Source organism: Strigops habroptila, chromosome 8 (genome assembly GCF_004027225.2).
Source record: "Strigops habroptila isolate Jane chromosome 8, bStrHab1.2.pri, whole genome shotgun sequence".
Taxonomy (NCBI): domain Eukaryota; kingdom Metazoa; phylum Chordata; class Aves; order Psittaciformes; family Psittacidae; genus Strigops; species Strigops habroptila.
In genome coordinates, this window is record NC_044284.2 from 20574483 (window position 1) to 20600438 (window position 25956).

Consider the following 25956-nt stretch of genomic DNA (forward strand, 5'->3'; position numbering starts at 1 on the left):
CCAAAGTGTCATCTCAAATAGGTGTCAACAAAGATGAGGAAAGCAAATGTTGAAATCAAAGCAGCTGATAGTTGTGTATTTTTAAGTATCTTTTTGAGCAGTAACTAGAGGTTCACCTAGAATATAAGATAATAAACTTGAAGTCCTGCATATTTTCTCTGAGATTAGCTTAAATCCCAGTCTTTCGACGAGCTCTGCACCAGAGAAATTTTCTTCCGTTCCAAGGCATACTCTGCCATTCCATTAGTGTAGTTCTTACTAAGTACCATTTTTAGTCCTGAATTTGTTTGCCTCTTGTACATGCAAAACAGATCAGTTTTGCCTCTCACCTGAGCATACTGTTCTATGAGTAGGTAACATGAATTTAAATAGCCATTATCGATTGATAGATTAATGCTGATCTGCTTTTCTCCATTGTTTAATAAATGATGGGCAGATTTGGATAAATCAGCATATCTTGCTAGAGTCTTCTCTCAAAAGTGACTGGAGTAATGAATATGCATGCAAAGATCATATTGTTTCACTTTGCCTTTTATGACGTTAGGTTCTTTTAGAGAAAGTTTATGTTCCATACAAATTGGGAAAGATTCTCATTAACAGAGCGGAATGATTTTTGGAGCTGTGAATGTGTCTTTCTTACACAGATACCATAAACATCAGGTGTTTTCTTGATTTGCTTAGACATGAATATATCAGTAGCTGGTGTAAGCTTGAGTTCACCCTCAGGTCCCCAACTACCAGCCATTTGTACTGCTTCTGTTTGAGCTGTGATGGCATTCTTGTTAAATGCAAAACAGGCCTTGCTGAATTTTTATTACCTCCTTTCCTGCTTTTCTGTACCCAGGATGTTACAGGAATATGTTGCTTTAGGCACCTTTTTCAGGAAAACCACCAGAAGAATTCCACAGTTCTTCCTTTGATTTTTTTCCAGTTTTGCTTTCTCTGCTGGTGCTGGCTGCGTTATTTAGCCCTTTATGTGATCCCCTGCCCCATGCTTGCATTCACCTGGTAGAGTTAGCGACTGCTGTACCAGCAAGACTTTGAAGTACTCTGCTTTAGAGTACACTGTGTTCTTGTGCACACATAGCAGTTTGTGATGGATGGCCCTCTCAGTCACAGCTAGAAAAGCACACTGCTAATGTAATTTTGTAGAGAATAAGCATGAGTTTTGTCAGATGGCTTCAATGCAGACAGGATTAAGCATGGAAAAACAAAATACTACGTAGTAATAGAGTGACAAAAACCAGCAAAGAAGGGCTTAGCGCTTACTGTCAGGAGTCTTAGAAGTGCCTGTTGTTACTCCTAATGTTAGCATTTGTGATTCAGCTCTTCAACTTACTCTAAGAGTGAAAAAAAGAGAAAAGGGAACTTGACCTTGACCTCAGGAGTGTAGCTTGACCCCATTGCTACTGGAGAATCATGGAACTGCTTTTCCTGATGCTGTAATGCCTTCCTTGTATCTAAAGAAAGTTTTAGCAGCCAAATTGCATGACACATGGCAGAAGGGGGCTTACCCTACTAAGTGCAACACATAATTTTTCTTTTGGGGAAAAAAATGGGGCACAAGCTTCCTGGTAGTCAGGTGGAATTTGCCTTCACTTGGTTATAATCGGCTTTGTTCTTTTGTTGATGCTACCTCGGCCATACACTGTTGCTACCTGCCACTTCTTGTCATAAAGCTCGTCAGGGAAAATAAACTGAGGCCACAATAACATCTGGCAGTGTCTTGGCAAGATCTGGCTGGTCTTTTGAAGTATTCTCTTTTCTGTGGGTAGGAGATGAAGTCAGAACTATGTTTTGGTTTGTATATAGGGATCATTATTTTTAGACCAGCAGCAGGTCTTAGCCTCTGCATGTAATCCGCTCAGACAGAGCCACATGAGGCATCAAGGTTTGCACAAGGTGTCTGTGGAGCTCAGAGTCATTGATGTTGAGTATAGCTTGAGTTGTGGAAGCATGGGTGCTCAAAGCACTGAATTGTGTGATAATTTAAAGTTCAGTGTCTCATGTTCAGTGCCTCATGATGTCCCTGCCTATGGAAGGGGGTTGGAACTAGATGATCTTTAAGGCCCCTTCCAACCCAAACCATTCTATGATTCTGTCTTTGTCTACGTCAACTTCTGTTTCAGACATGGCAGTTATGTGATAAAAGCTTTTTATGAAATCAGTTCCAAACTTAAATAATTCTTAGTACATTGGTGTTCTGTGTATCAAGCAAAGTTGGTACAACTGGAGCCAGTGTGCCACTGACTTTGGAGTGTGCACATATTGCAGACAGGAATCTGCATGTTCTCAGCAGCCAGGGACATTGCATATTGAGGGTATTTTGGTACATAGAAAGGTTATCAGGGCCCATTCTAAAAAGCACCAGCTGAACTGCATGCATTTGGTGCTGCCAGTGAGAAGGTTTGCCTAGGATGTCATCCCTCAGCTATACATAGCAAACTCAAAGCTCCTTACAGAGAAACCTCTTACCCAGTCACTTTCCACAAATGGTGCATGCACCTAAAAGTACTTAATGAAAATCCTTCAGAGGTATTTAATGCAAAAGCAGTTAGTCTCTCTGGTGTTTTTCAGAAGCCCGCGCACACCACCAGCAAGGAGGAAGTGCAGGGCAGCTACAGCACAGCACTTGGGCTAGTTACTCATTTTGTTTCAACCAGGCTCTGCCACCCCAAGAGCTTCTCAAGATGTGTGACATGGGGGGGCTTGACAACCTGATTGCCAACACAGCCTATCTGCAGGCAAGGAAGAGTGGAGATGGAGACACAAAGGAGATGCAAAAGAGACGTAGGAGCCTTTCGCTGCCCAAGGTTGATCAGTGCAGAGAGGTTAGACAGTCCATTGTTGCTGATTATGACAACATCTGTGAGCAGCAGCCCATTGGCAAGAGATTCTTCAGAGACTTCTTAGAGACAGTGCCAGAATATTTGGTAGCTAGGGACTTCCTGGATGAGGTGTCAAACTGGGAGTTGGCAGAGGACAATGTCAAGAGCAGTACCATGGAGAATATGATCACCAATTTTCTTAAGACAGGCTCCAAAAACTATCTGGCTTTCATGAGCTCTGACTTGGCCAACAAATGCCAGGCAGCTACTGCAAATGACTATGAGAATGTTGTGCAGCTGGCCAAGGAGGAAACCAAACTCTTCCTTAAAGGCAACCCATTCCAGGACTTCCAGACCAGCCCCTTGTATGACAAATTCCTCCAATGGAAAGTTTTTGAGAAGCAGCCGGTAACTGAAAAATACTTCTATGAGTTCCGAGTGCTGGGCAAAGGTGGCTTTGGAGAGGTAAGAGCTGTACCTTTGTGGATGTGGGTCATTCCTCCCCTTTCAAGACCAGCAGTTGGGTTTGCAAAGAGGAACTTGGCAATGGATTAAGTAGTTGTCTAATGTTTTGCAAAACTTGCTCCTTCAGATTGTCCATTTCACAGAAGTTAGTCTGGGTTTATCTGTGATACAGGCTCCAGATGCCTGTTAGTGAAGAGCTACTCTAGAATTTTAATGTTCTGTACCTATGCTAGTAAAAAAGCAAATTTCTTTACAAAAGCTTGCATGACTGTTCATATAGTTAATCATTAGTATGCTCCTTGGCATCTTTTTAGCCTGTGCTAGCACACACTCCCAGATAATTCTAGGTGCAGTTTAGGGAATAGCACAGATTAGGATCTGTTCCCAAACCACAGTATGAATGAAGCTACCTTTTTCCAGATGGAAGAGTTTAGCTATACAGGTGCAAGCTGTATATGCCGCATATTCTCATGGACAGAGAATTGTTCCTTTTATTTGCTAATACAAGTCTACTAATGGTATCCTCAAGAACTTTGCATAAGGTCCACCATATACTGGTCTGGAACAAAGCAGATTGTATGCTTGGTTTTATGCTGATTTTCTCTGCTAATACACTCTGCCATGGAAGTTAGCTTCAGCAGCTACTAGTAGGCATCTGTGATTCCTCAGTTCCTGCCTGTTGCTGCCCCTGGTACTCCAGTCTGTATGTGTAAAATTCCTTCATTACCTTTCCTCCTGCATCTTGCTTGTCTAGGTTTGTGCCATCCAGGTGAAAAATACTGGCAAGATGTATGCCTGCAAGAAACTGGATAAGAAAAGGTTGAAAAAGAAAGGGGGAGAGAAGATGGCGTTACTGGAGAAAGAGATCCTGGAGAAGGTCAACAGCCCTTTCATAGTCACACTAGCTTATGCCTTTGAGAGCAAAAGCCATCTGTGTCTTGTCATGAGCCTCATGAATGGAGGGGATTTGAAGTACCACATCTACAATGTGGGAGAAAGGGGTTTGGAAATGAAGAGGGTCATCTATTACTCAGCTCAGATCACCTGCGGGATTCTGCATCTCCATTCCATCAAGATTGTGTACCGGGACATGAAACCAGAAAACGTCCTCCTGGATGATAACGGTAATTGCAGACTGTCTGATCTTGGGTTGGCAGTGCAAGTCAAAGAGGGAAAAAGCATCACTCAAAGGGTGAGTATAAATTCATTGAATATGGGTGGTGGGAAAGGAAACTGTTCTATTGCATCCAAGTCCAAGACTTAATTCCCCAGGATTTGTTCTTTGCTAAAGACCTTAGTTACTCATTTCAATCTAAGAGATAGGTGGTAAGAAGATTTGGTTAATTAACTCTGTAGATGCTGCTATGTAGTAAAATAACTTCTCTTACTCAGAAATGGTAGAATCACATTTGCCTGTTGTTTCTCTTAGATAAACTCTTGAACTGATCATTTTAGAGAGGCTAACACAGGTGCCTTGAGCAATAGTGCATAGTCAGGAATTTAACCAATTACTTGATTGTTTAATGAGTGGCAGTCAAAGACATGACTCCTCCTGTATTCTGGTCTTGCTTTTAGAAGAATACAGTTTCTTCTAGATTACTCTGAAGTGGTGCTAGTGATTATATTGCAGGTGTTCATGGTGCTGCGCAATAAACCATTCCCGTCCTTCCTCCCCCAGTAATTAATTCCTGGAAAAGTTGATAGACTTGATGATGGTTTGCAAATGTACATGCCTCTGTGTGTATAGGAAGAAAGAGATGAATGATTAGCTGGTTTTTGCTGTTTGTATCAGATGTGCAGCCTGGAGTCATCCAAACTAACGCAGATTTGTAATGATGTCATGAGGTTTACACAAGAAAGATGTATTCAGGTAGCTTAACTATGAAAAAAGCATGTTTATCCCAAGGAGTCTAGAGCTTAAAGATGTATATAATGAGCAAATGTGTCAGAAATATGTACATGAGAATATGAAGAAATGAAAGCAATGTTATAAACTGGTCTAACTGCCTTATGTTAAACCCTCCAAGTCTTTTAAGTTACTCCGTAGAAATTCAGCAGAAGACAGGTGACCTGCTAGTAACCCTTTGGATCATTGAAGTACACACATCTTTTGATGCTGTTTCTTAATACAGTAATTTGTAGTTTGATGGATTTTTTTTTTTCTCTGGCAATGTAAAAAGCTAGTTTAATGAGTGGTTTTAGTTCTCAGGGAAAGAAATTCTGGAAACTGATGTATTTTAGTTAGGAAATAATTTTTAAATGAGACCACATTGTTTTAGATGTGAAAATACAGTTTCTGTGAAAGCTAAGGCAGGCTTTTAAATAGATCTTGTGTGAAATGGGAATGTTTTATTTGTGAAGATGGCATTTTGATCTGTGAACCCAAAGCTGTGAACGTTATTGTGCTTTGCAAGTTATAGATGCATGCCATTGTCATGATTGATTAAAAAAAAAAAAAATACTTTTTTGTCCAAGGGCAGTTTTTCCTACTTGTAAATATGTGGGGTTTGGCAGAAGAAACAAAAAAAAGAAATCAAATGAAAGAGTGTATTTAGAAATGTCTAACCACTTCTGTTGGTAGTAGGGTAGAATCTCAAAGCAGCAGTGCACAAGGTTGTTGTTCCTCCTCACTTTCTGTGACAGTCATCAGGTTGTTATAATGATTTTTCTTCTGTTGTTGTTCACTGGTTCTAGAAGCACTGTTCACTCTTACATGGGTCCTTTTTTGAGAGAAAAAACTGCAATGAATAGTATACTACGTGATTGTAGTGTGTTATAAGGAATTTCTGCTAAAGGCAGTTTTATTTGTGCAAAAAATTGAAATAGGAGAAGGAAGAAAAGCAGGATTTTTTTTTTCTTGTATCATAACTGAGGGATTTAAATGAATAATAATTCCCAGTGTTATTTTGCATTTCTATAAACTTAACCCCATTTGAGTAATTTGAAAGCTACTACTACAAACATTTATATAGAGCTAGATATTACTATTATTTATAGTAATATCGTACACAGGAAGACCTAAAAACACCTTTACAAAATTCATTGCATTGAGCTTCACCAGGTATCCCTGTAATAAATAAAATTGGTGCTGTTAATTTTTATTTACTAATCACAGTTACATTGTGACTTAAAATTGGCAGAAAATTTATATCATAGCATGCTTTTTGAGTATGACTACCAAATTGTTATCACTTTAATACAATCTTGAGAGAAGATATTTGTATACGCTTGGGTTTTTCACCCAAAAAGATATATGGCTTTTGGGTGACAGATCCATTAAATTAATCAGTTGCACTATTTTGTGGACACAGTTTTATAAGGGCAATTTTATAAGCTAAAGCAGAAAATGTATTATTCCAGGCCAAATCTGTACTGTATATCTGAGTGAAGTGCCTGTTTCTGGATTTTGGATGATGGTCTGAACTGATGATTTAAGACTTAAAATTTTCAGTCACTAACTATAGGGAAAATACTATTGATTATAACATAAAATCTTTTTATTTCAACTTATTTAACCATATACAAAGAATCCTTCTGGTTTGATGGATGCTGTAATACACTGAACTTCATTCATATCTTCAGGAGTTCTAAATTCAAAGCCTTATAACGCTCTTTTATGACCTGGGTCTTCAATATCATACTTAAAATACTGTTCTATTGCACTGTGAGAATAATGCCTAACTTTGCTTTAATTGTATTCATAAGTCATTCTACTGCCTGAAAGTAATTAACTAATATCCCTAGTAACAGACGAAACCATGCTTTAGCTGTCTTGTACAGTTAATGGTCATTTATTTGACCTGTTAAGATAAATTTTACTTAGCCGATCTTACGCATATTATGAAGAATTAAGAGAGTTTATTTGTTAAATGTAAGGTGGAAAGAATTTTTAAAATTGCATCTACTGTGGTCTTTCTGTAGGGTGATATATTTAAAAAGTTGGCTTTTTTTTTTTCTTGTTTCTGCTGTCTAATGAAAGCTTGTCAGCCTGAGTTGTTTGATCTTTTGTTTTGTTTCATGGTTTTCATCTTAGAAATCAGTAGCAGCAACTGTTGAGGTCCTTGTTTTGCTGAAGTACTGTTTCAGAGGGGGAAAAAGTAATGTGCTTTTCTCAGTTGTGTTGTAACATTTTACTTGCATCGAACAGATTTCTACAATGCAAGCTACCCTTGCATTCAGTAAAGCTACTTATATTATGCAATTTTATTCATGCTGGGTATGGACATCCTGTTTTAGTCTCATGCTCTTAAATGAAGAAGCAGAATATGTCTTTTTGAAAACAGAGCACTTTCCTCTAAATTGTTTTCTCCAGGTGTGAACTAAATGAATGCTAAAGATAAACTAAAATAATTAAAGATTTTTCAACAACTGTATAAAAATACCTTTCGGCGATTTAGGTTTTTTTCCTGAGTACTAATCTTTTCATGATCTCTCAAGTTCTTCAGGTGTTAAGTGGATTTTCCTTGTGAGTAAGCAAAATAACATAGAAAACTCTTCCCTGCTTTTTATGTATCAGGAGGAGCCATTTTTTTTAAGCAGCTACTTAAAAAAATGTTCATCTCCATGTGTTTAACTATGCCGGTATGAAAGTGTCTCTTAATATATTGGAGACAGTGAAACAAAGCAGCAGTTTTCCACCTTTTTTTTGTATGTCTCTATTTTTTGCTACATATTATAAGTAGAAACATCATGTGATGACTTTCATCATTCCTTCTATATAGTATATACTATATACTATTCCGTAAATAGTATATACTATATGGATTTATGTGTATTTAATTCATTAGATTGCAAAAAATAGAGTATTTCGATGCATTCTGCAGGTTTTGCACACCTCTCATGAGCCATTAAAGATAAATTTCTTCTGCTTTCAAAGCATCAAAAAAAATCCTAGCCCCTCATGTAGGAATAAATGCACATCACCCATAGATCAGCTGGAGGATCCATAAATCCCTTTTGTAAATCTTGTTGGGGATTAGGTTATCACATGGCACAAGTGATAAGCTAGTTAACGAGTTCCTGTTTTAGACATTTTCCAAGTTTTCAGTGAAGATTTCTATGAAACTTTAGTGTTTATGAACTGTTTACCAGCCCAAGATTACTTTTCTTGTGGGTGAAAGGTTTTATGAATTTTTAGATGGGTGACTTCAGTGTGGTTATCTTATAAAATAACGTGTGTTTATGCTGCAGAAAAAGCACTGTGCAACTGATGATTTAATACTTATGTAATTGAAAAAGTAGCCTTGGTATCCTTTAAGTTTATCGTTACATACAGTCCTTTTGAAAAATATTTGTGTGCTTTATACCAATTGTCTGTAATTATTATAAATAAAAATACTCACAAAAAACGATGCTGCTTGCAAAGATCTAGAAAGAGTTGGATAACCAGCCTTAGTTTTCTTCCTTTCTTCTCAATTGCTAAAGCAGCAAGTGGAAACATCTGGTTTTCCATGTGAATGTTATTTTGAACATATATAGTCAGTTGTAAGTAATTGGTACAGTAATAATTATGGAGTAGTGTGGTGATTTGTCTTTGTGAAGTGCTAGCTGGCTTTAGAATGGAGAAATCACAAAAAACCTTCCCATAAGTCTGAGTAATGACAGTAGGAGGCAATTGAAAGCTACTTACAATGTATTTTTTCTTCATGAAACAAACATGGGTTAGATGGGATTTTCTCATGGTATGTACATGTACCTGTGCAATCTACTTAGAAATGTATATATGCACAGTTAGGCAGATTTCTTACTGACATCACTGGAAACAGAAATATACTCTTTGCCAGTGATGATTATTCAGGACTTTAGCAAATATCATTATGGCTTTTCATACAAATGCCTGTAGGATCTGTTCTGATGTGTTGATCATACTGTGCATAAAATAGATTGTATCTTAAAATTATGCCTTTTTAGATCTTGAAATTCTCTTGTGCTTATACAATTGAAATAGGTAACAAGGAGAAACTGAGAGCCTGCAAAAATGGCTTTTGCACAAGCAAAATGTTTTGTGTAGTTACATACTCACTTGATTGATTCTGGAGCTAATTCTTCATGCATGTGGCAGAAATGAGGAGTCTCCATCCCAAGTTTCTCCACTAGAACAATGTAACCTGGCATCCTTTTTCTTGAAGTCTCTGCCACTTTTTCACATACAACTCAAAATTCACTTTTTGTATGTGAGTCAAACGCTCCTGCCCTTATCCAGAAGAGTAATACCACTGAATTTCCTGAGAATGGTTGTGAGAAAAGTGAGCATGTTCTTATGTTTATTACCCTCCCCATAATCAAAACATAGAGGACTTAATTCCATTTTTCCAGAAGTCAGTGCGTATTTGCTGTTTATTTCAGGAAGAACTTTCTGCCCTTTCTGGGTATGGCTTTTCTGCAAAGCAGCTGTTGCATGTAAGTTGTGAAGTACTTTTGTGCAGATGCATGTGAGCCAAAGAGCTTAAATATTGACATAATAACAGTGAAAAATAAAACAAACATTTTGGTAGTATTTATAAAAGTGCATTCGTCTCTTCAGAGGTTTTGGGCTTCTTCACAGTTTTCCTGTTCTATGTTTTCTATATTTCAAGGACATAATAATATTTTTATAGGAAAAACATGTTTTGGTTAAAATCTTACTCAGAATGTCCTTTTGCCCTCCTGTATGTTTGTTTATTATAAGATTCTATTTCTTAGGAAAACAGAAGGAAATCTATTTAGATGTTCCTGAAACTTGCAGTGTAATTTCAAGGCAGTTGAGAAGTGGGAGGAGGGTTTAGACTGGTAAAATAAAAAATAACTCAGCAAGCTATTCTACAGATGACCTTTAGACACTGTCACATGGCATTCTTACTGGATAAGATTCTATAAAAGTTTATTCTTCCTTTGCATTTTGAAAACTTAACTGCCCTTCACTTGCTCAGTGACTGATTTTTTAGTTTCAAAACCACCATTCTGCTTATGCATCTTTAAGTATGACATGTAACATTGACTGTGTTTTACCAGCAGAACCTAGTTCTTAAAAGTTTTGATAATCACAGTTGTTATGAAGTGCATCATCATGACAGGTATTTCAGGGTTTTTTAATCTCTGAAACATATAACTTACAGAATGCAGCCTTATCCACTATGAATGCCATGATCATGAGGGGAGCGAAAATTATTTTGTAGGACCATTCTGCCTCCTGCACTTTTGGAGACGGCAGAAAGGATACTGTAGTCATCTAAAATTCTGAAAATGCAGTGTGTCTCATGAAATGCTTTTCCTGCACATGGCATGCCACTCATGAGACAGGTTTTTCTGTCTAGGAAAAGACATTGGAGCCCTTTAAAACATCGCATCAGGTCTCTCTGCATGACTTTTAACCTTGTTCTTCATTCAGTTTAATCTGACAGTTAATAAATGCTATATCATGTTCTATAAAAAGGCAAGAGGTAAGATTCCTTGTCAAGTTCTTAGAGCTGGTAGAAAACTTAATTAAGCTCTTTGAACTTTGAATGCAATGTAAATGCTACTGTTTAGTCCCTTTGTCTCTTTAGGCTCATTATTTATTATAAAAAATAATACACATTCTGGAATGATTTCCTTGGTAAATTATATAGTGTGCCACTTGTTGGTTCAACATTGTCAAAGATGTTTTTATTTTATTGGGTAAGAAATGCAATATTTGGCTGACAACTGTTGATTTGACAGCTTTGACCAGAAGCAGTATTGCAGGCACTGTAAGCTGTGGGACGACGAGGAATGCAGTACTTCTGTTCTTATTGGACCACATGTGATATTCCATATACTGTAATGAGTAATGAGTTTTTTATGGAGACAGAATAGAACCCTGATATTACACAAGCAAGGGAAAACTGTGGGCTTTGTTTTGCGCGTTGTTCAAGTTTATAACCTGCTAGTGAAAGGCAGCAGGTTCAAAATACGTAGAGGTGGATCTTAACACAAGGTGTAGTTGAGCTGCAGGACTCTTTGCAAAAAGTCTTGTAGGGCCTAAGAATTTATCTATCTGGGTTCAGGGGGAGCGTGGACAGTTGATGGAAGACAACTTTATTGAGCGAAACCGTTTCTGTTTCTGGAAGCCCTTGAAGTGCAAACGGTCGAAGTCTAGAGAGAAGTATCAATGTGCATGCAAGGTTCTTACGGCCTTCTCTTGGCATCCATTTTTTTGCCAATTCACAGACTATAAGAACCTTGCATGTACATTGATGGTATAAATCCAGGAAGATGGGTACTGGCCATATGGGCTTTTAGCCTGACGCAGCCATTATCCATCTTCCTGGATTTACATTTTAAAGAATTGTACCTCCAATGTTAGTCATAATCCTGAAAAATAAGGTGGATGAAATCCCATGGATTTCAGTGACAGGCAGTAACCAGTCAGGCCTCACTGTCATTTGCACTGGTTGACCTACAGGCTGTACCTACACTGGAGGGCCAATACCCTTATCGGGGCACCTTGCAATCCTGTTCCCTCGGTCACACTGGCGCTGAACCCAGAATTTCTCTTTGTCCTGTTTTTGAGAAAGCCACCTACACGCGGTGCTATGATACCACATTTGCATTTGTTATAAAGAGGTTCATAGAATATATACAGAGCTAAATAGATGGATAATTTTCTCCCTTATTAATACTGTTATGGAATATTTTATGGTCATTAAATAATAAACCCATAAACATCTCTGAAATGAAATATAATTATTTCTGCAGTATAGATGGGAAATGGTCAGGAGAAATTTAAAGGGAAATTAAAAGGAAAATCATGTTACAGGAACACTAGAGAACCTGATAATTCTTGAATTCTACTTGTGTGGTTATGAGTCTGTACCAAGTGTTCTGCTTGTCCTACATGCTCTATCCGTATAATGTCTGCTTCACTGACTGTGAATACATATTTTTCTGATGATACTTCACCAAGGTGGGGGTGTTAGCAGGTTCTATCTCTGATGGGGATCTGAGGAAGAAAGCAGAGAGGTGCTCTGGAGTCCAAAGTTAAAATTGGTGCCCAGTTACTGGATTGTCCTTCCTTACGCCATTTATCCCTTTGATTTTCATACAGTGTGGATCTAAACTGAAAACCATGCTGTAACTGTGTCTGTTTATCTTCCCAAGTGTGGGCACGGAGGCAGCTTGCCCTTGCTGTCACAGAAGTGGCTTTCTCTTTCATTTGTGCAACTTTCTTGATTTCAGTGACTACTTATGTCCAAGCTTACAAGAGTAAAAACAGATGGTGGATTTTATTACTACTCCAGTTTGAACCCAGAGGCAATCTTGTTTCTTGTTTCTTTTTTTTTTTTTTTTTTTTTCCCCCCCCTAATCTAGCAGAAATCTGTTTTGGCCCTTTTGTGCTTTTATCTGTGTGGGGTTTTTAAGGCAGACAGGTTTTCCTCTTAGAATTATGTCCCTGTGTGAGAAAAACTTTTGTCTTGAATTTTATGTAAGCATGTGGGATTCAGTAGCTCCTAACTTACAGTCTTTTTCATTATCTTTTCTGGTACTCTGAACAGGCCTCCTTGTGTTCCTCTGACTCAGTAGCCCATCAATTTATGATGGGCCGTCCCATCATAAGGTCCTTCCATTTGCTGTGTATTAACAATATGCCAAAATCTTTGTTCTGTGAGACTTTACAAGAGTGCCTTTTCTCCTAGTTGGATTTGATTTTATTTTCTTTTAAAAGATAGTTGCCTATTCATTTGATCAACTGGCTTCTTATTACTGTATGAACACGTGGGGAGAACGTGTGGAGGAACTGCAGTTCCATGTGATTCATTTAAATTACGCTCCGTTCCTCCTCGTGGTGGCTCTTAGGAGAAAAATGAAGATTCTGAAGTGAGTGACAGAGGAAGATCAGTTCTTCTCTACATCTAGGGCCTAGTAGCTCGTGTGCAGAGAAGAGTTCTCTGTGGTCTGCTCCTGCATTCCTGCAGGGTCTGTTAAGGCCATTGCTGAAGGAGTGGAGGAACAGCTGGACAAGAGAACAAAGCAGGCAGTGGCACCCCTTGGAGGAAGGAAGGACCAAGCCCCAGGAAACAGCTGATAGAGCTAAACTCAGCTTGTTTTTTTTCCTCTGTTCAACAGTTCTTGTGCCATGGCAAACAAAAGATAGACATTCTGATTTGCTTTACTGTTTGGTTTTTAATATCTATTAAGTTTGTTTTGCAGAGATCTGTGGGAAAAGGTAGAGACAGATCTAAATCCCGTTTCTCCTCATTTGCCTGTTTCTGTGCTGATGAAAGCTCCAGAGAGTTCTGTTTCTTTCTTCCCTGCCTCTCCTAGAAGCTGGGATAACGGCGGTGTTTGAGGGACTTTCCCTTCTCAGGACAGCAATCTGAATAGGATGTCTGAGCATACTTACACTGCGGGCCCCGGTCTGCCCGGAGCTGTGGTGTGCCAAGTACTCGTTGACTGTACTGGGAACTAAGTGCACTTAGTGCTTCTCAGGATCACATCTTGTATTATTGAAAGATTATAATTATGTGACCTTTTAAAAATTTATGCAGGATCTCATCTCACAAAAGAAACATTTGTGTAATTTCAGATGAGTCATTTCTACTATGCCCTATCAAACCCACTCAAACCCAGTCAGCACTTAACGGAACTTCTTCACTATTGTATCTGAGGACAACATTTGGTCATTACATTTTAGAGGATTATTGAAAAATTGTGGTTTGGATTCTTAAGATAGAGAAATAAAGGGAGAAGTAGATCTTTAACTGTTTTCAAAAGCAAGTCAATTACAATCAACTGAAATTTAATTACTATTTTTATATTTCAAACAGCACATGCAAGTTAAGGCATCCTGCTCATTATCACAAAAGACAATATGAGATGGAGAGCAAACAAGAAATAGCTAGTGTTGCTCTGACGACACTATACACGGGGTTGTGTGCCTGTGTGGGGCATATGATTTCTGCCTTCTGTAAAAAAAGTTTGAATAATACAATATTCTTTGGCTCCTCTGTGATATTTTTTTGTGGTGTCCCATTAGACACTTCCAGGTAAACAAAGAGGTAATTCCGTGCATCTGTGTGTCACTATAAGATCACTTGAGCCATCAACACGTATGTTAAATGGTTCCTGGTCTTATCAGGAATCCTAGAGAAAAAAAGAAAATAATGTGCTTGGTCTTAGCGTCAGCCAAAACCTAATGCACATCCTAGTGTAAAGTTGACAACAAAGGAACTCAGCTTTCTGAGTGTGTGGGGGGTTTATTTTCTGTTTCCATTAACAGAGTGAAATTTACTCATCTAAAATAAGATCTAGTAAGAAAGCATTTTTCAGTTAATACACAACTTCTGAATTTACTTGTAAATTGTATTGAGTAAAAACAACTACAAAATCATACAAACCTAATGATTTTTTTGTGTGATAAACATACCTGTAACCTATAATTAAGGGTATCCATTCCAAGGCATGGTCACATAATTCTAACTGAATTAAATCTTCAATACCAGCCCATGGAAAATAGAGCCCTTTTCAAAAATAATGTGTTTCTCTTGTCATGATATATTTTAATTCCTCTGCTTTCTGTTCTTTATTTTTTTTTCCCCTTTTACATTTGAGTATAATTTACAGTATATTAATCTACTCCTTGGGCTGCTGAAAGTAACTTAGCTTATTACTTTAATTCATTTTTGCTTTGGGAATCAATTCATACATTTTCCACTTAATAGACTGGGTTTTGCTGCTCAAATCTCACTACTGCTAGTGAGAGTTGGACAGTTTAAAAACTCCTTTCACTAAGTTTGTTTTACCTGTTTAAATAAACCTCTTCTGAGTCACTGAGGCTGCCTTTCATGTTGCCACAGGATCTTCTCTTTGAAAGATTATCTGATTTTTGACATCATGTTCTCTGTAATGATTAGTGCAGGGATGGTAGGTTTTAGCTTCCCTCTAATACTATCTACTCCCCAAGAAATAGAATTAAATCTTCATTTGAAAGATGTATGTTCTTCTGGTTCAAGGGGTTGAATAATTCCTTTATTTGTGTTCCCTAATACAGCAAATGCTTATGGCTTTGTCATCTTTCTTCCCAAATGATTTTGCCAAAGCTCCACATACGTAGAAATAAGTGGAAAAGACTAAAATTTAAGCTCTTTCCTTCCTTTCTTCAAATTCTGATTTTGATAAAGATTGCAGAGATCTATGTATTTCTTCCCCCTGCTTATGTGTTTCTTTCCCCCTAAACATCAGTGCTGACTACTTGCAAAATACGTTTGTTTCTGCTATAAAATGGTGATGTGTCAGTGGGTTTTGAGTCTTGGAGGTTATGAGATTAGGTTTAGATTCCTGCTTCTCAGCCTTGTTCCTTCATTATGATTATAGGAAAGCTTCAGGATTGGTAGAGATTTGTTCTAAGATTAAGTTTTCTGGAAATTCCATGAGAAAAACAGCTCTCATAAATTCTGAATTGGAAAGGTTTGACGTATCAGAGGTATGAGATATGTTTCTAGACTTCTCTCAGATTGAGCTGGATCAGCTCAATAACAAGTCAGAAGATTTCAGTGCTACTGATTTAGAATTTTGAACCTTAATTGTTGTTCGCAGTAACCCCATCCACAGTCTTTCACTTCAGTCTGAAGGGAAGCTGTAGTTGGTCCATCTCTACTTTCTATTAAACTGTAGTCATGAGGTCATCTTGGTCTGTGATTATGGTCTTGTTTTCTCTCGTGTTGAGTACCATGTCAAAGCACAGCATTCTTCCGTATGGGGTGACTTACTGAAGGTTGTGTGGAAAATGCACATGGGAGAGACTGAAGTTACCTGGCAATTATTTCTTATGAGAAAGTGGAAGGAAAGAGAGGCAGTCTGAAAGTAGCTGCCTTGAGACACAATTGCGACCAGAGAATTCTGTCTTCTCCATGTCAGATTTACCCAGTTCCTGTATGATGATGCTGTTGCAGCAAAGTAATGTCTTATCAGAAAGACCATACTATGCTGTCAGGGTACATTTTGATGATGATATGACTCATCAGTTCTTCAAGGCATTAGTGCCCCAGCTTCATCTCAGTAAAAATGTTTATTGCTTCCCAGAAGGGGAATGAAAAAAGAAAAGACAAAAAATATTCCAGAAGACTATTTAGTGTCAGTGTTCACTGACCTGCAATGAGCTCTGTGTGCATCCTTTTGTACCAAACTTTCCCTTCTGCTTTCAACCTCTCCTCTCCCTCCCAGGTTTCGTGATCTTCTGAGGCCAGATGAATTGGGGTTCTGTGGTCTGTATTTGAGCAATTGACCCCCTTTCTGAATGGAGCAATAGTGGCATGTAAAAATGTAATGCTATCAGAGCTTCTCTCAGTATTAACTTTTGCTTAGAGAAATTCAATGCAAACAGTACAAATTACCTGTGGAATGATGTCAGCAGCTGCAGTGCCCATACGGCTCTTCTGTACTTTTGTGGTGTTAGTAAGAATGGGAATGGTTCACTTTTTATCTTGCTTTCAGCCTGGCTGATATTTTTGCTGTCTCATCTCAACCAAATGGACGATTTTTCTCTATATTACTAAAAGTGGAAAAAAAACCCCAACACCCCAAACCTAACAAAACACAAAAACACAAAGAAGGGAAACAAAGTGGATTTAATTTTCTGTCCATTAGGTTTATTCTGTAATTGATGCTAAGATGTTCCCTCTTGCACACATTGTTTACAGTAGAGTATATGCCATAATCTGTAGTGGCATGACTCAGAAATACTGTGCCTGAAGTTGTAAAAGTTAGAGGAGTTACGCAGACCCCATAAAGTAAAATTAATCCGTTGAGCTGTACTTTTTACAAACATAATTTACCCAAAGAAGACCTAGTTTTAGTTATGTTTTTCTAATTGTCTTGCTTTGGAATTAATCTCTGTCACTACTCATGTTCTGGTAGTAGTAATAATGAATTGAATAAACTTTATAATGAATAAACTTCAGTGGGATTCGCACAAACATAATTTTTCATTGTAAATTGTAATACTAATTGAACATCAGTCCCAGTATTTCAAAAAGGTAAAAGAGGTTCAAGCAACTTCTGAAATAGTTGTCGCTGTTAGCTGGATCTGGGAAATACGTAAAATAAGATACAGCATCAGATGTGGAAGGAAATGTTGGGTCAGCTGAGGGAATGCTGTTTCAATTGAAATATCACACCCGCAGTCATGTAACAGTACAGCAGAAAGCATATAGAGAGGTTGTTGACCTCCTCTCTTCCCTCCCAGGTGAATCAGCTCCCCGGAGAGAGGCATCAGGAGCTGTTTGGAACACCGTGCAGTCTGTCCCCCAAGGGAAAAGTGCCAGGCCTGGCCTGGGAAGGAAGCAGGCAGATTCCCCTCTCAAAGAGCAGCCACTTGAGGAAGGGTCCGTTAGTGCTGTGTATAAGTAGTAGCCTTTATACAGAGAGCTTTTTACAGTTAGGAAATACGAACTTGTTCTGTCACCTGGATGCATGTAATTTACTAATTGTGATTTTCATAAGTTTACTTTCTTACAATGGCTTTAAGAAGTTTTTCTTGGCTCTTGATGATAGTATTTCCTTCCAGAAACCAACAGGGACTGAGGGTGAGAACTTCCTCATACAGCTCAGCTACCGGCTTGATGAGAATTTTATCATGGACCAGTTATAACTACTGCACAGGGAGGGAATCAGTGATTGTTTGTCTGATTTTTGTCTTTTTTTTTTTGATCTTTTCAAAGTGATTGCTAATTGTGTTTACAGGAAGAAGCTGGCAACACTCTTCAACAAGAAAAAATAATAACATGGAAGAAGAAAGCAAGTTAAACATTAATTTAAAAAAAAACCAAACCACTTTAAGGTAGAAACTGCACAGACATTTCACCTTTGAAGAGCAGATTTAAGACAATTTCCCCATATGCTAAGATGTTTAAAGACAGATATAGTCCATATCCTGAAACAGTTACACCTCAGAGTTTCTAGATACAAAATATATCAATTGCATTACTAGTATTTTGGAAGAATTATAGACTAGTCTGTTTAATTGTATGCATTTCATTACTGACATTATACAGTAAACTGGTCTGTATGTTTGCAATAGGCTGGGACAAATGGTTATATGGCTCCAGAAATCCTGAAGGAAGAAGATTACAGCTATCCTGTGGACTGGTTTGCTATGGGGTGTAGTATTTACGAGATGGTCGCTGGGCGAACACCATTCAAGGATTTCAAAGAAAAGGTCGATAAGGATGAGGTTAAAAGAAGAACTCTGGAAGATGAGGTGAAATTTGAACATGCCAACTTTACAGAGGAAACAAAAGATATTTGCCGGCTGTTTTTGGCTAAGAAAAAAGAGAGTCGTTTAGGAAGCAGGTATGCCTTACTTCTCAAACTCAGTAGAAGCCAGATTAAACCTGCAAACAATATTATTATTTTACATATTGCTCAAAATGAGGTTAGATCTTTATTTTCTATAAAGTACTGAATTTTCCCTTTCTCTTCTAGGAAGAGAAAGTTTTGCAGATAATAAGGAACTAAATCATTTTGTTGCAATTCTTTGTCCATCCTCAAACTTTTCATAGGAGTTCTCTTGGTATTTTGTGGGGTTCGACTCTATATAGTTTTGGGAGAAGGGAGCAGTCTATTTTACCTGCATTTCCTTTCCTAAAGGTAATGGATATTCAAGTAGATACTTGCATCTATGCGGACTGAATGCAGAATCTTAGGCTGTATCACTTACTGGAATGATGTGGGCAAAAATCCAAATCTGCAATGTGGATTCTCTTCCCTGCAGATATCTAACTTGCAAGGCTGCGTCATTGGCTTCTTACTGAGGAGACCTTAACCCCTCTGCTTGACTCAAGTGCTTTAAAAAAAGAGTTGTAGAGTTCCTGGTCTTCTTGACTCATCCCAGGGAGAAAAGGGAGGAAAATAATATTGGGCACAATTTCTTATAAAGCAAAACATTTTTGGGGGCTTCAAGGGTGGCTTTGGGTTGATGAAGACTGAGGGATATGTCCATGACTTAGCAATTTCAAGTAACTTCAATAAGAAGAAAATTGGAAAGTTAAGCATTGTAATAGTTAGCTTGTAATGTCTCTGATCCCTGTGATGTCTGTGTGTGTGTGTATAAAAAAATCATTTAGTGCATTTCTAATGAGACAGATTTGGGATCTACATTTGCAATATAGACAAAAATAAAAGAAATATAGTAAAAATGTAAAAAAAGCCCCAAAACATATAGGAAACTGATAGTACCTGTCTTGAGAATACACTATTATTTGGATCACCTATAAATACAAATATATGTATGAGGTGCTTTTCCAATCTAAAGGTAGAATAGACGCAGGGACTTAATGAAAATACACAGAGAGTCTTCTAAATCTGTATTTCATAACAATGTGGAACAGTTTTGCACAGTGTTAGTCATATGTTTGCCTGAAATAATTACCTTTAGTGAGAGGTAATATATAATTAATATACATATTCTTATTATTCTAGTGCTAAATGAAGACAACTGCTCTTTGTGCCTGATGAGTTTTCCTAACAACTCTGCAAGGCTGCAGGGGAAAAAAAAAAACCAACTTTCAACAGCACACGGAGTATGTTTGATACAAGATCTGTGTTATTTTCAGTATATTTAAGAATCTTCCCTAAAAAGAAATTTAATACAAAACCAGCATGCTTTGCAGACATGGAGTCTTGCAGCATTTTGTGAAGTGAGTAGGAGAAAATGAAATTTAGAGCTTCTTAGTGACTTAGTTCATTCAGCAAGTCTGAAGCAAAACCAGCAACAGACTATTCACTTACTGTAACCACATTGTCTTTGCCAAGGGAATCATTTACAGTCATTCTGTCTGCTTAATGTTACATTATTTCTCAGCAGTGGGAGAAATGTACACAGAAAGGTAATTGCACAGATTATTTTTAATTTCCTGCTACTTAAGATACTCTTACGTGCTGTACATAGAGAAGGAAAGCAATATGATGTATACCATGCTTGGGCACGATACAGAATAAAAGCCTGCATGTACCTTTTAAAGAGGGTGATACTATTCAGGACAGCTCATCCTTATGTAAAGATTAGCACTGTAATTCTACTAAGGACAAGAAGTCCTTGAGTTATCTACATAAGTGCCTGTTGCATAAGTTAAAGCTGCTCAAGGACAGCTTTACTTTGTACACCTGACCTTTTAAAATTCTCCACTTTTATTGAAGACAATGTCACTGGCTAACTCAGGAATGATGTAACCCTTTTTCTCCACTCAAGCTTTTTGGCATCTCAAATCCCAAAATCCCAAATCTGTAAAGTGGTGGGTTTTGGTTTTTTTTTTTAATTATTTTGTATTTTTAATAGAGGAATAAAGAAATGACAGAGTTCAGATGAGTTCATTTGCTCTTCCTATTTAAGTTATGTAAACGTGCAGTTCACACTGTAAGAGTTTGAGTTCACCTCCAGCTAGTTGGAAGATGCCTCAGTTGGTTCCAGTAGATGGCGTTCCTGTAGCTTTATGGTTTTAAACGTTTTATAGTTTTGGTGGTGTCAGAAAATGCATTAGGAGGAGAAATACTGCTGCAATCCATTCTGGAGCCTTCACCAGCTTCTAGTGCTTTTTGGCTTATATAACAGAAAGGAAAAGCAAAATAAAGTGAAATTTTTGTGGGTGCATTTGCCCAGTAGGAGTGTCAGCACTACCAGCTCTATAGTGTCTCAGGACACTCGTTAATTTGAATAGCAAGTCTAATGCATTTCAAGCTAACAATGAATGTAAATAAATCACACCAGGCGCAAGGGCTGCTCAAGTACGTGATTATCACTAGCTAGTTAAGTTAGGAGATGATTACACAAGACTGTATATGCAGAGGTCATGATTCCTGTTGGCTTAATCTGTACGTTCATAATCATGTTCATATGGCTCTTTTGGATCGAAAACGTCATTTTTTCATAAGCCAGGGTGCCCACATGGCAGCATCTATCGTTCTTCAGGCTGTGATTTAGCATCCTTGTCATTGTGGTGTACAGTGGTTAGTGGCTGGTGAAGAAGAACCAGGCAGCAGAAGCATAACATGACAATTCTGTAACAAGGGAGCTGGAAAGTGCAGCTGGTAGTTTCATCTCAGCTGTGCCTGGATAGCACCAAGGCAGGCTAGAGGCACAGCAGGACAGCATATGAGGAACTGGCAAGAGCAGCAAGCTAGAGGAGCTGTTGTGCATACATAGTATAAGGTCTTAAAAAATGGAGATTTTTCGATAGTCACACAAATGTACTAATTCTACATTATTTTCTACACATTTGCAAAGATAAAAAGACTTGCCAGAGGTTTGCATTACGTTTTGTTCATCTCAAACATTGTCTAGAAATACATGAGGGCTTACACTTTGCTAAGTATATGATTTTGTAAGGAAGTGGGAAAAGAAAAAAGTAACATGTTAGCAACTACCATTTTCTGGGGCCAAAAACCAGAGAATTTTTTTTTCCTTTGTTACCATTTTCAAGACCAGTGCATGCATAAATACATTAAAAAAAAAAGAGTGCATAGGTGTAGAAAACAGTGGTCCTCTCTTTTCCTCTTATCACTAGAACTCAAAACTCAAACTTCGTATGCTGTGATGCTAGAGGCACTGTTCAAAAGCTGTGGTCATTGGTCATGTACACATTCAAGGCTCAGACTATTCTTATAACTAGAATATTCTATAAGTTTCTTTCTGGGTCTACAACGACACAATTCACTGTTTCTTCTACAGCAAAATTTCTCCCTGAGCTCTGCAGTTGTCTTGTGGAAGATATACTTAAAATATGTTTTTACAATTATTTCAGTCCTTTCTGGATTTTATTATTGGGTTTTAACAGTATTAATGAAAGATTGTGTTTGTGACAGTGGCACACATACTTTTGCTAATATCATAATTTGTGAATCTTATGCTTGAAATGTTTGCTAATTTACAACAGTAGTTAATTTGAATGAACAGACTCACTAAAACTGGGAGTGCTTATTAGGGCAACACATCCGAGTTTTATGATGTAAAAACATAGCTGCTTTGAATTAAGATAAAACCAGAAATGTCATCTGTCACCAGTTCTCTATTCAGACTGTTGTTCCCCAGGGTCAGTCCCTGGATGTATTAAACTCGAGACTGGGTACATTGGGTTAATGGATACTCTGATCCTAGTTAATATAGAGCCAACCATTGGACTTTCACTGTTGGACAGTAAATCCGATGCTTTGCCTCCCCATCCTGCTGTATTTTCAGTTCTGGTTAAAGCATGTCTTTGGATACGGGTATCTCAGTGCACTGGCAGAAGCAGCACTGCAACTCTTGCGTGGCACCTTGCCCAGACTGATTTCCCTGAGAGGTAGGGTAATGAATAATGGGCTCAGGATATTTTCTTCTTCTCAGCTTTGCTTATATTGTGCAATGCAGTGTTCTTTCATTATGAAGAAAGGAATTGCATTGCGTGAGATACATATCTTTATCTCCTTACTTTAAAATACTCTCATATATATAACACAGACACCCTCTGTCTTTCTGGAGCAGAACATCATACTGATTAACAAACTTTTGCTTTATTACAGAAATGAAGATGATGACCCAAGAAAACATAGTTTCTTCAAAACAATAAATTTCCACAGGCTAGAGGCAAACCTTATTGACCCTCCATTTGTGCCAGATCCATCAGTTGTCTATGCCAAAGATGTTACAGACATTGCTGACTTCTCTGAAATACGAGGAGTTGAGTTTGATGACAAAGATAAGAAGTTCTTCAAAAAGTTTGCGACAGGTGCTGTGCCTGTAGCCTGGCAGGAAGAAATTATTGAAACGGGACTGTTTGAAGAACTGAATGATCCTAACAGAGTAGATTCCGGGGGTTACGCAAATGGAGGCGAAGCTAAGTCAGGAGTTTGTTTGTTGTTGTAAATATCACATTGTTAACAGAAAAGAGTAGCACCCACGTCAGAACTTTCCATGTTCTGACACTGTTTCAGAAACTCAGTGCATCTGTTTAAGAACCACCAATCAGTGTAATATGACATTGACAGGCTTTGTAGGACCACCAGCTGTATAGACTATATTACTTTCCTTTGCTCTAACAAAGGAGATTATATTTTTTGTTTTATTGGAGAATTACCAAGTTGAAGAACCATATTTCTCTAAGAAACTTAGAATAGTAGAAATTCAGAAATACAAAAAGCAATCATAAAGTGAAGAGGCAACACCTTTTGAAAACGACTGACTACCATTTTGAATACAATGATTTGTTGGTTTTCTTTCTATCTTCTTTTATTTCTACTAACGTTTCCTCTTTTCTTCTACAGTTTTCAGGAAAGATTTTTAATTTTTGAGTAATATTCTCAGTTAGACAATGGAGCTCATATACCATGTCAAATGTGGAATCTTACTGGTTAGCCAGACTGTCTGTTGTTTTCTTAATTTCTGTTAGTTTTTGGATTATTTGATTGTAATATGTTCAAATTGTCATAAAATGTAAAAGAAGGCTCTACATATCACTAGGAAATAAGACCGACAGGATCAAACTATTCAAAGTTGATTTTAACAGACTGAAGATAAGATTGCACCCATTTAATGGAATAAAGCATTTATTTATTATTATTAAGTGTATTCTTTTAAGTTGTAATACCATATACAAAAAAAAGTGTTTATAAGTAAATACACATTATTTTTGACAATCAATTTTAAACTTTTATTAGGTTTCCTGATAATTTTTCCATATTTTCATGATAAATCAAGCTATAAACAGACGAAAGTTATTTTAACTGTTTTTTTTCAAGACATTTATTTCAGTGCAATATAAATTTTAATTCAGTAGTTGCAAAATGCATTATACTGTTAAGTGCTGTAGTGGTGGAAAGATTATGTATGCAAGTTGACACTATCTTTAAATGTTTATTGATTCTTATTAAAATGTTGATGTATTTTATTTTCCAATTTTACGACAACCTAAATTGAATTAATTGGAAACATTTTTGGAAATACTTGCTACTGCTGAAGTGTATTACTCATAAGATGCATCCTGCTGATTTTCTATGGTAAGAAAATAGGTGGTGGTAGTTTGCAACAACTTTTAAAACTGATTCTGCATGTTGTTTACTGTCGTCTACGTAGCCATCATTTCCATTGATTAAAGTGTAAGTTGAAACTGCTCCAAAGGAACACACATCCCCCCTTATTACAGCTAGGTGAGACCAGTTAGTACTGCTGGCATCAAACTTATGTCCCAAATTGGTACACCTCAAATCCATAGAAATGCCATTTTACAGTCCTCCAGAGCCATAAAGCAGTACTGTGAAATAGCTGTACGTTTCCCAGTGCATAACTAATTTTCAGTGTATACGTGTTCCCATATGGAAAAAGGTTACGCATAGACAGAAACAGAATTTACCATCATGTCAGAATCAGATACCCTGTATGATACTAGGTGTTGAAAGTCTGGATTTTTCCAAATGTATTGCAATACTGAGATCTGTGATTTCAGGACGTCATATGCACAGAACATTAGGTTATTTAGTTTTAGAACTACAAATCCTGCTGGGATTTATTGACACTGTATATCAATGAGATACTGTAAGGTTAAGTGTTCCATGAATCATTCAAAGAAGCACATCAGAAGTTTGATAATGCACAGTTTGGAACAGTGTATGACAGAGAAGAATGTGTTAGTTCAAAATTATTCATTTTAATTTTCTGAAATTCTCAATTTCAGAACGTGGACAACTGCTGTTTGCACTGTGAAGAGAGAGAGCAGAGCAAAGATTATGTCTGTATTTCTGGTAGCATTTTGAGTGTGTCTTTTAAACATTCTTTTCAACTTTTAAGGAATCTGTTGAATGCTTGGTTCATTTGTTCTTCCTGTCTCTGTAAAGTTCCTTGTTAAACTTTCAGGAAGTTATTTTAACATCCTACTTCACCTTAACAAAACAAAGCCAGCGATCCTAAAAGATGTGTGCATTTGCTGAATTGTCCTATTGCAGCCAATGATGCTACTCAATGTGAGTAAATTTAAACATATATGCAAGTGTTCAAGATCAGAGCCCAAGTGAAAAGTATTGACCAAGTCATTAGATGTTTATGATAGAAAATGAGGGATGAAGTTGTGGGAGGAAAATAACCTTGTGGTTGTGGCATACTTAAGTTCTTGTGGCAAAAGAAAAATGTGTAATTTGAAACTGTTTTTTTTTTCTTCTAGCTTTCTATTTCTCCTTTGCCAGCATTGTGGTGTCTCACTTGCCTGCCTCTTTCTCAGGCAGATAAAATGCATTTAAGTGTTACTGTAATCTAAAAAACTAAATTGTGAACTCTATTGCATTAAATGTCATCTGTGAAAGGTTACCGAGTGCCCTGGCCATTCTGCAGTGATTGTACTAACAGTGCTGTCTTTCCTGCCCTGTTTTACTTAGTACTGCTGTTAGAACTACTTGATAATTTTAACTGTACAAGGCTGAAATTTGACATTCATAATGGCTTGAAATCTATTCTTATAAGAACATCATTTAAAGTACCCTGGACAACACCGGAGAAAGGCTGCTGGCACTGAGAGGGTATGAAAGGAGAAGCTTTCCAGTGTATCTCAAGTCCAAATTTGCTTTGATACCATCCCTGTTACCCTTACCAATACCCCTCCAATTCTAATGAGCACAAAGAGACAAAATGAGGTTTAGTATTAACCTGATGAAATCCTTGTTCACAGAGACAGTTGATCAGTGGCAATAAAGCTCTAGCTGTGTATCTTCA

General features: G+C 37.5%; 1 protein-coding gene across 1 annotated transcript; it reads left to right on the top strand.

Annotated features, from left to right (window-relative positions):
- The first annotated feature begins 1 nt into the window (after position 1).
- On the top strand, positions 2-25956 carry GRK7 (G protein-coupled receptor kinase 7). Its single transcript, XM_030495860.1, has 4 exons — positions 2-3293; positions 4048-4485; positions 18307-18578; positions 22782-25956. Exons 1-4 carry the CDS (start codon positions 2691-2693, stop codon positions 23122-23124), a joined length of 1656 nt encoding a protein of 551 aa, XP_030351720.1. The 5' UTR covers positions 2-2690; the 3' UTR covers positions 23125-25956.

Coding starts and splice junctions, on each gene's coding strand:
- GRK7 (XM_030495860.1), top strand. CDS start 2,691: ATGTGTGACATGGGGGGGCTTGACAACCTGATTGCCAACACAGCCTAT. Junction 4,486..18,306: donor GAAAAAGCATCACTCAAAGG/GTGAGTATAAAT, acceptor TGTTTGCAATAG/GCTGGGACAAATGGTTATAT. Junction 18,579..22,781: donor GAGAGTCGTTTAGGAAGCAG/GTATGCCTTACT, acceptor GCTTTATTACAG/AAATGAAGATGATGACCCAA.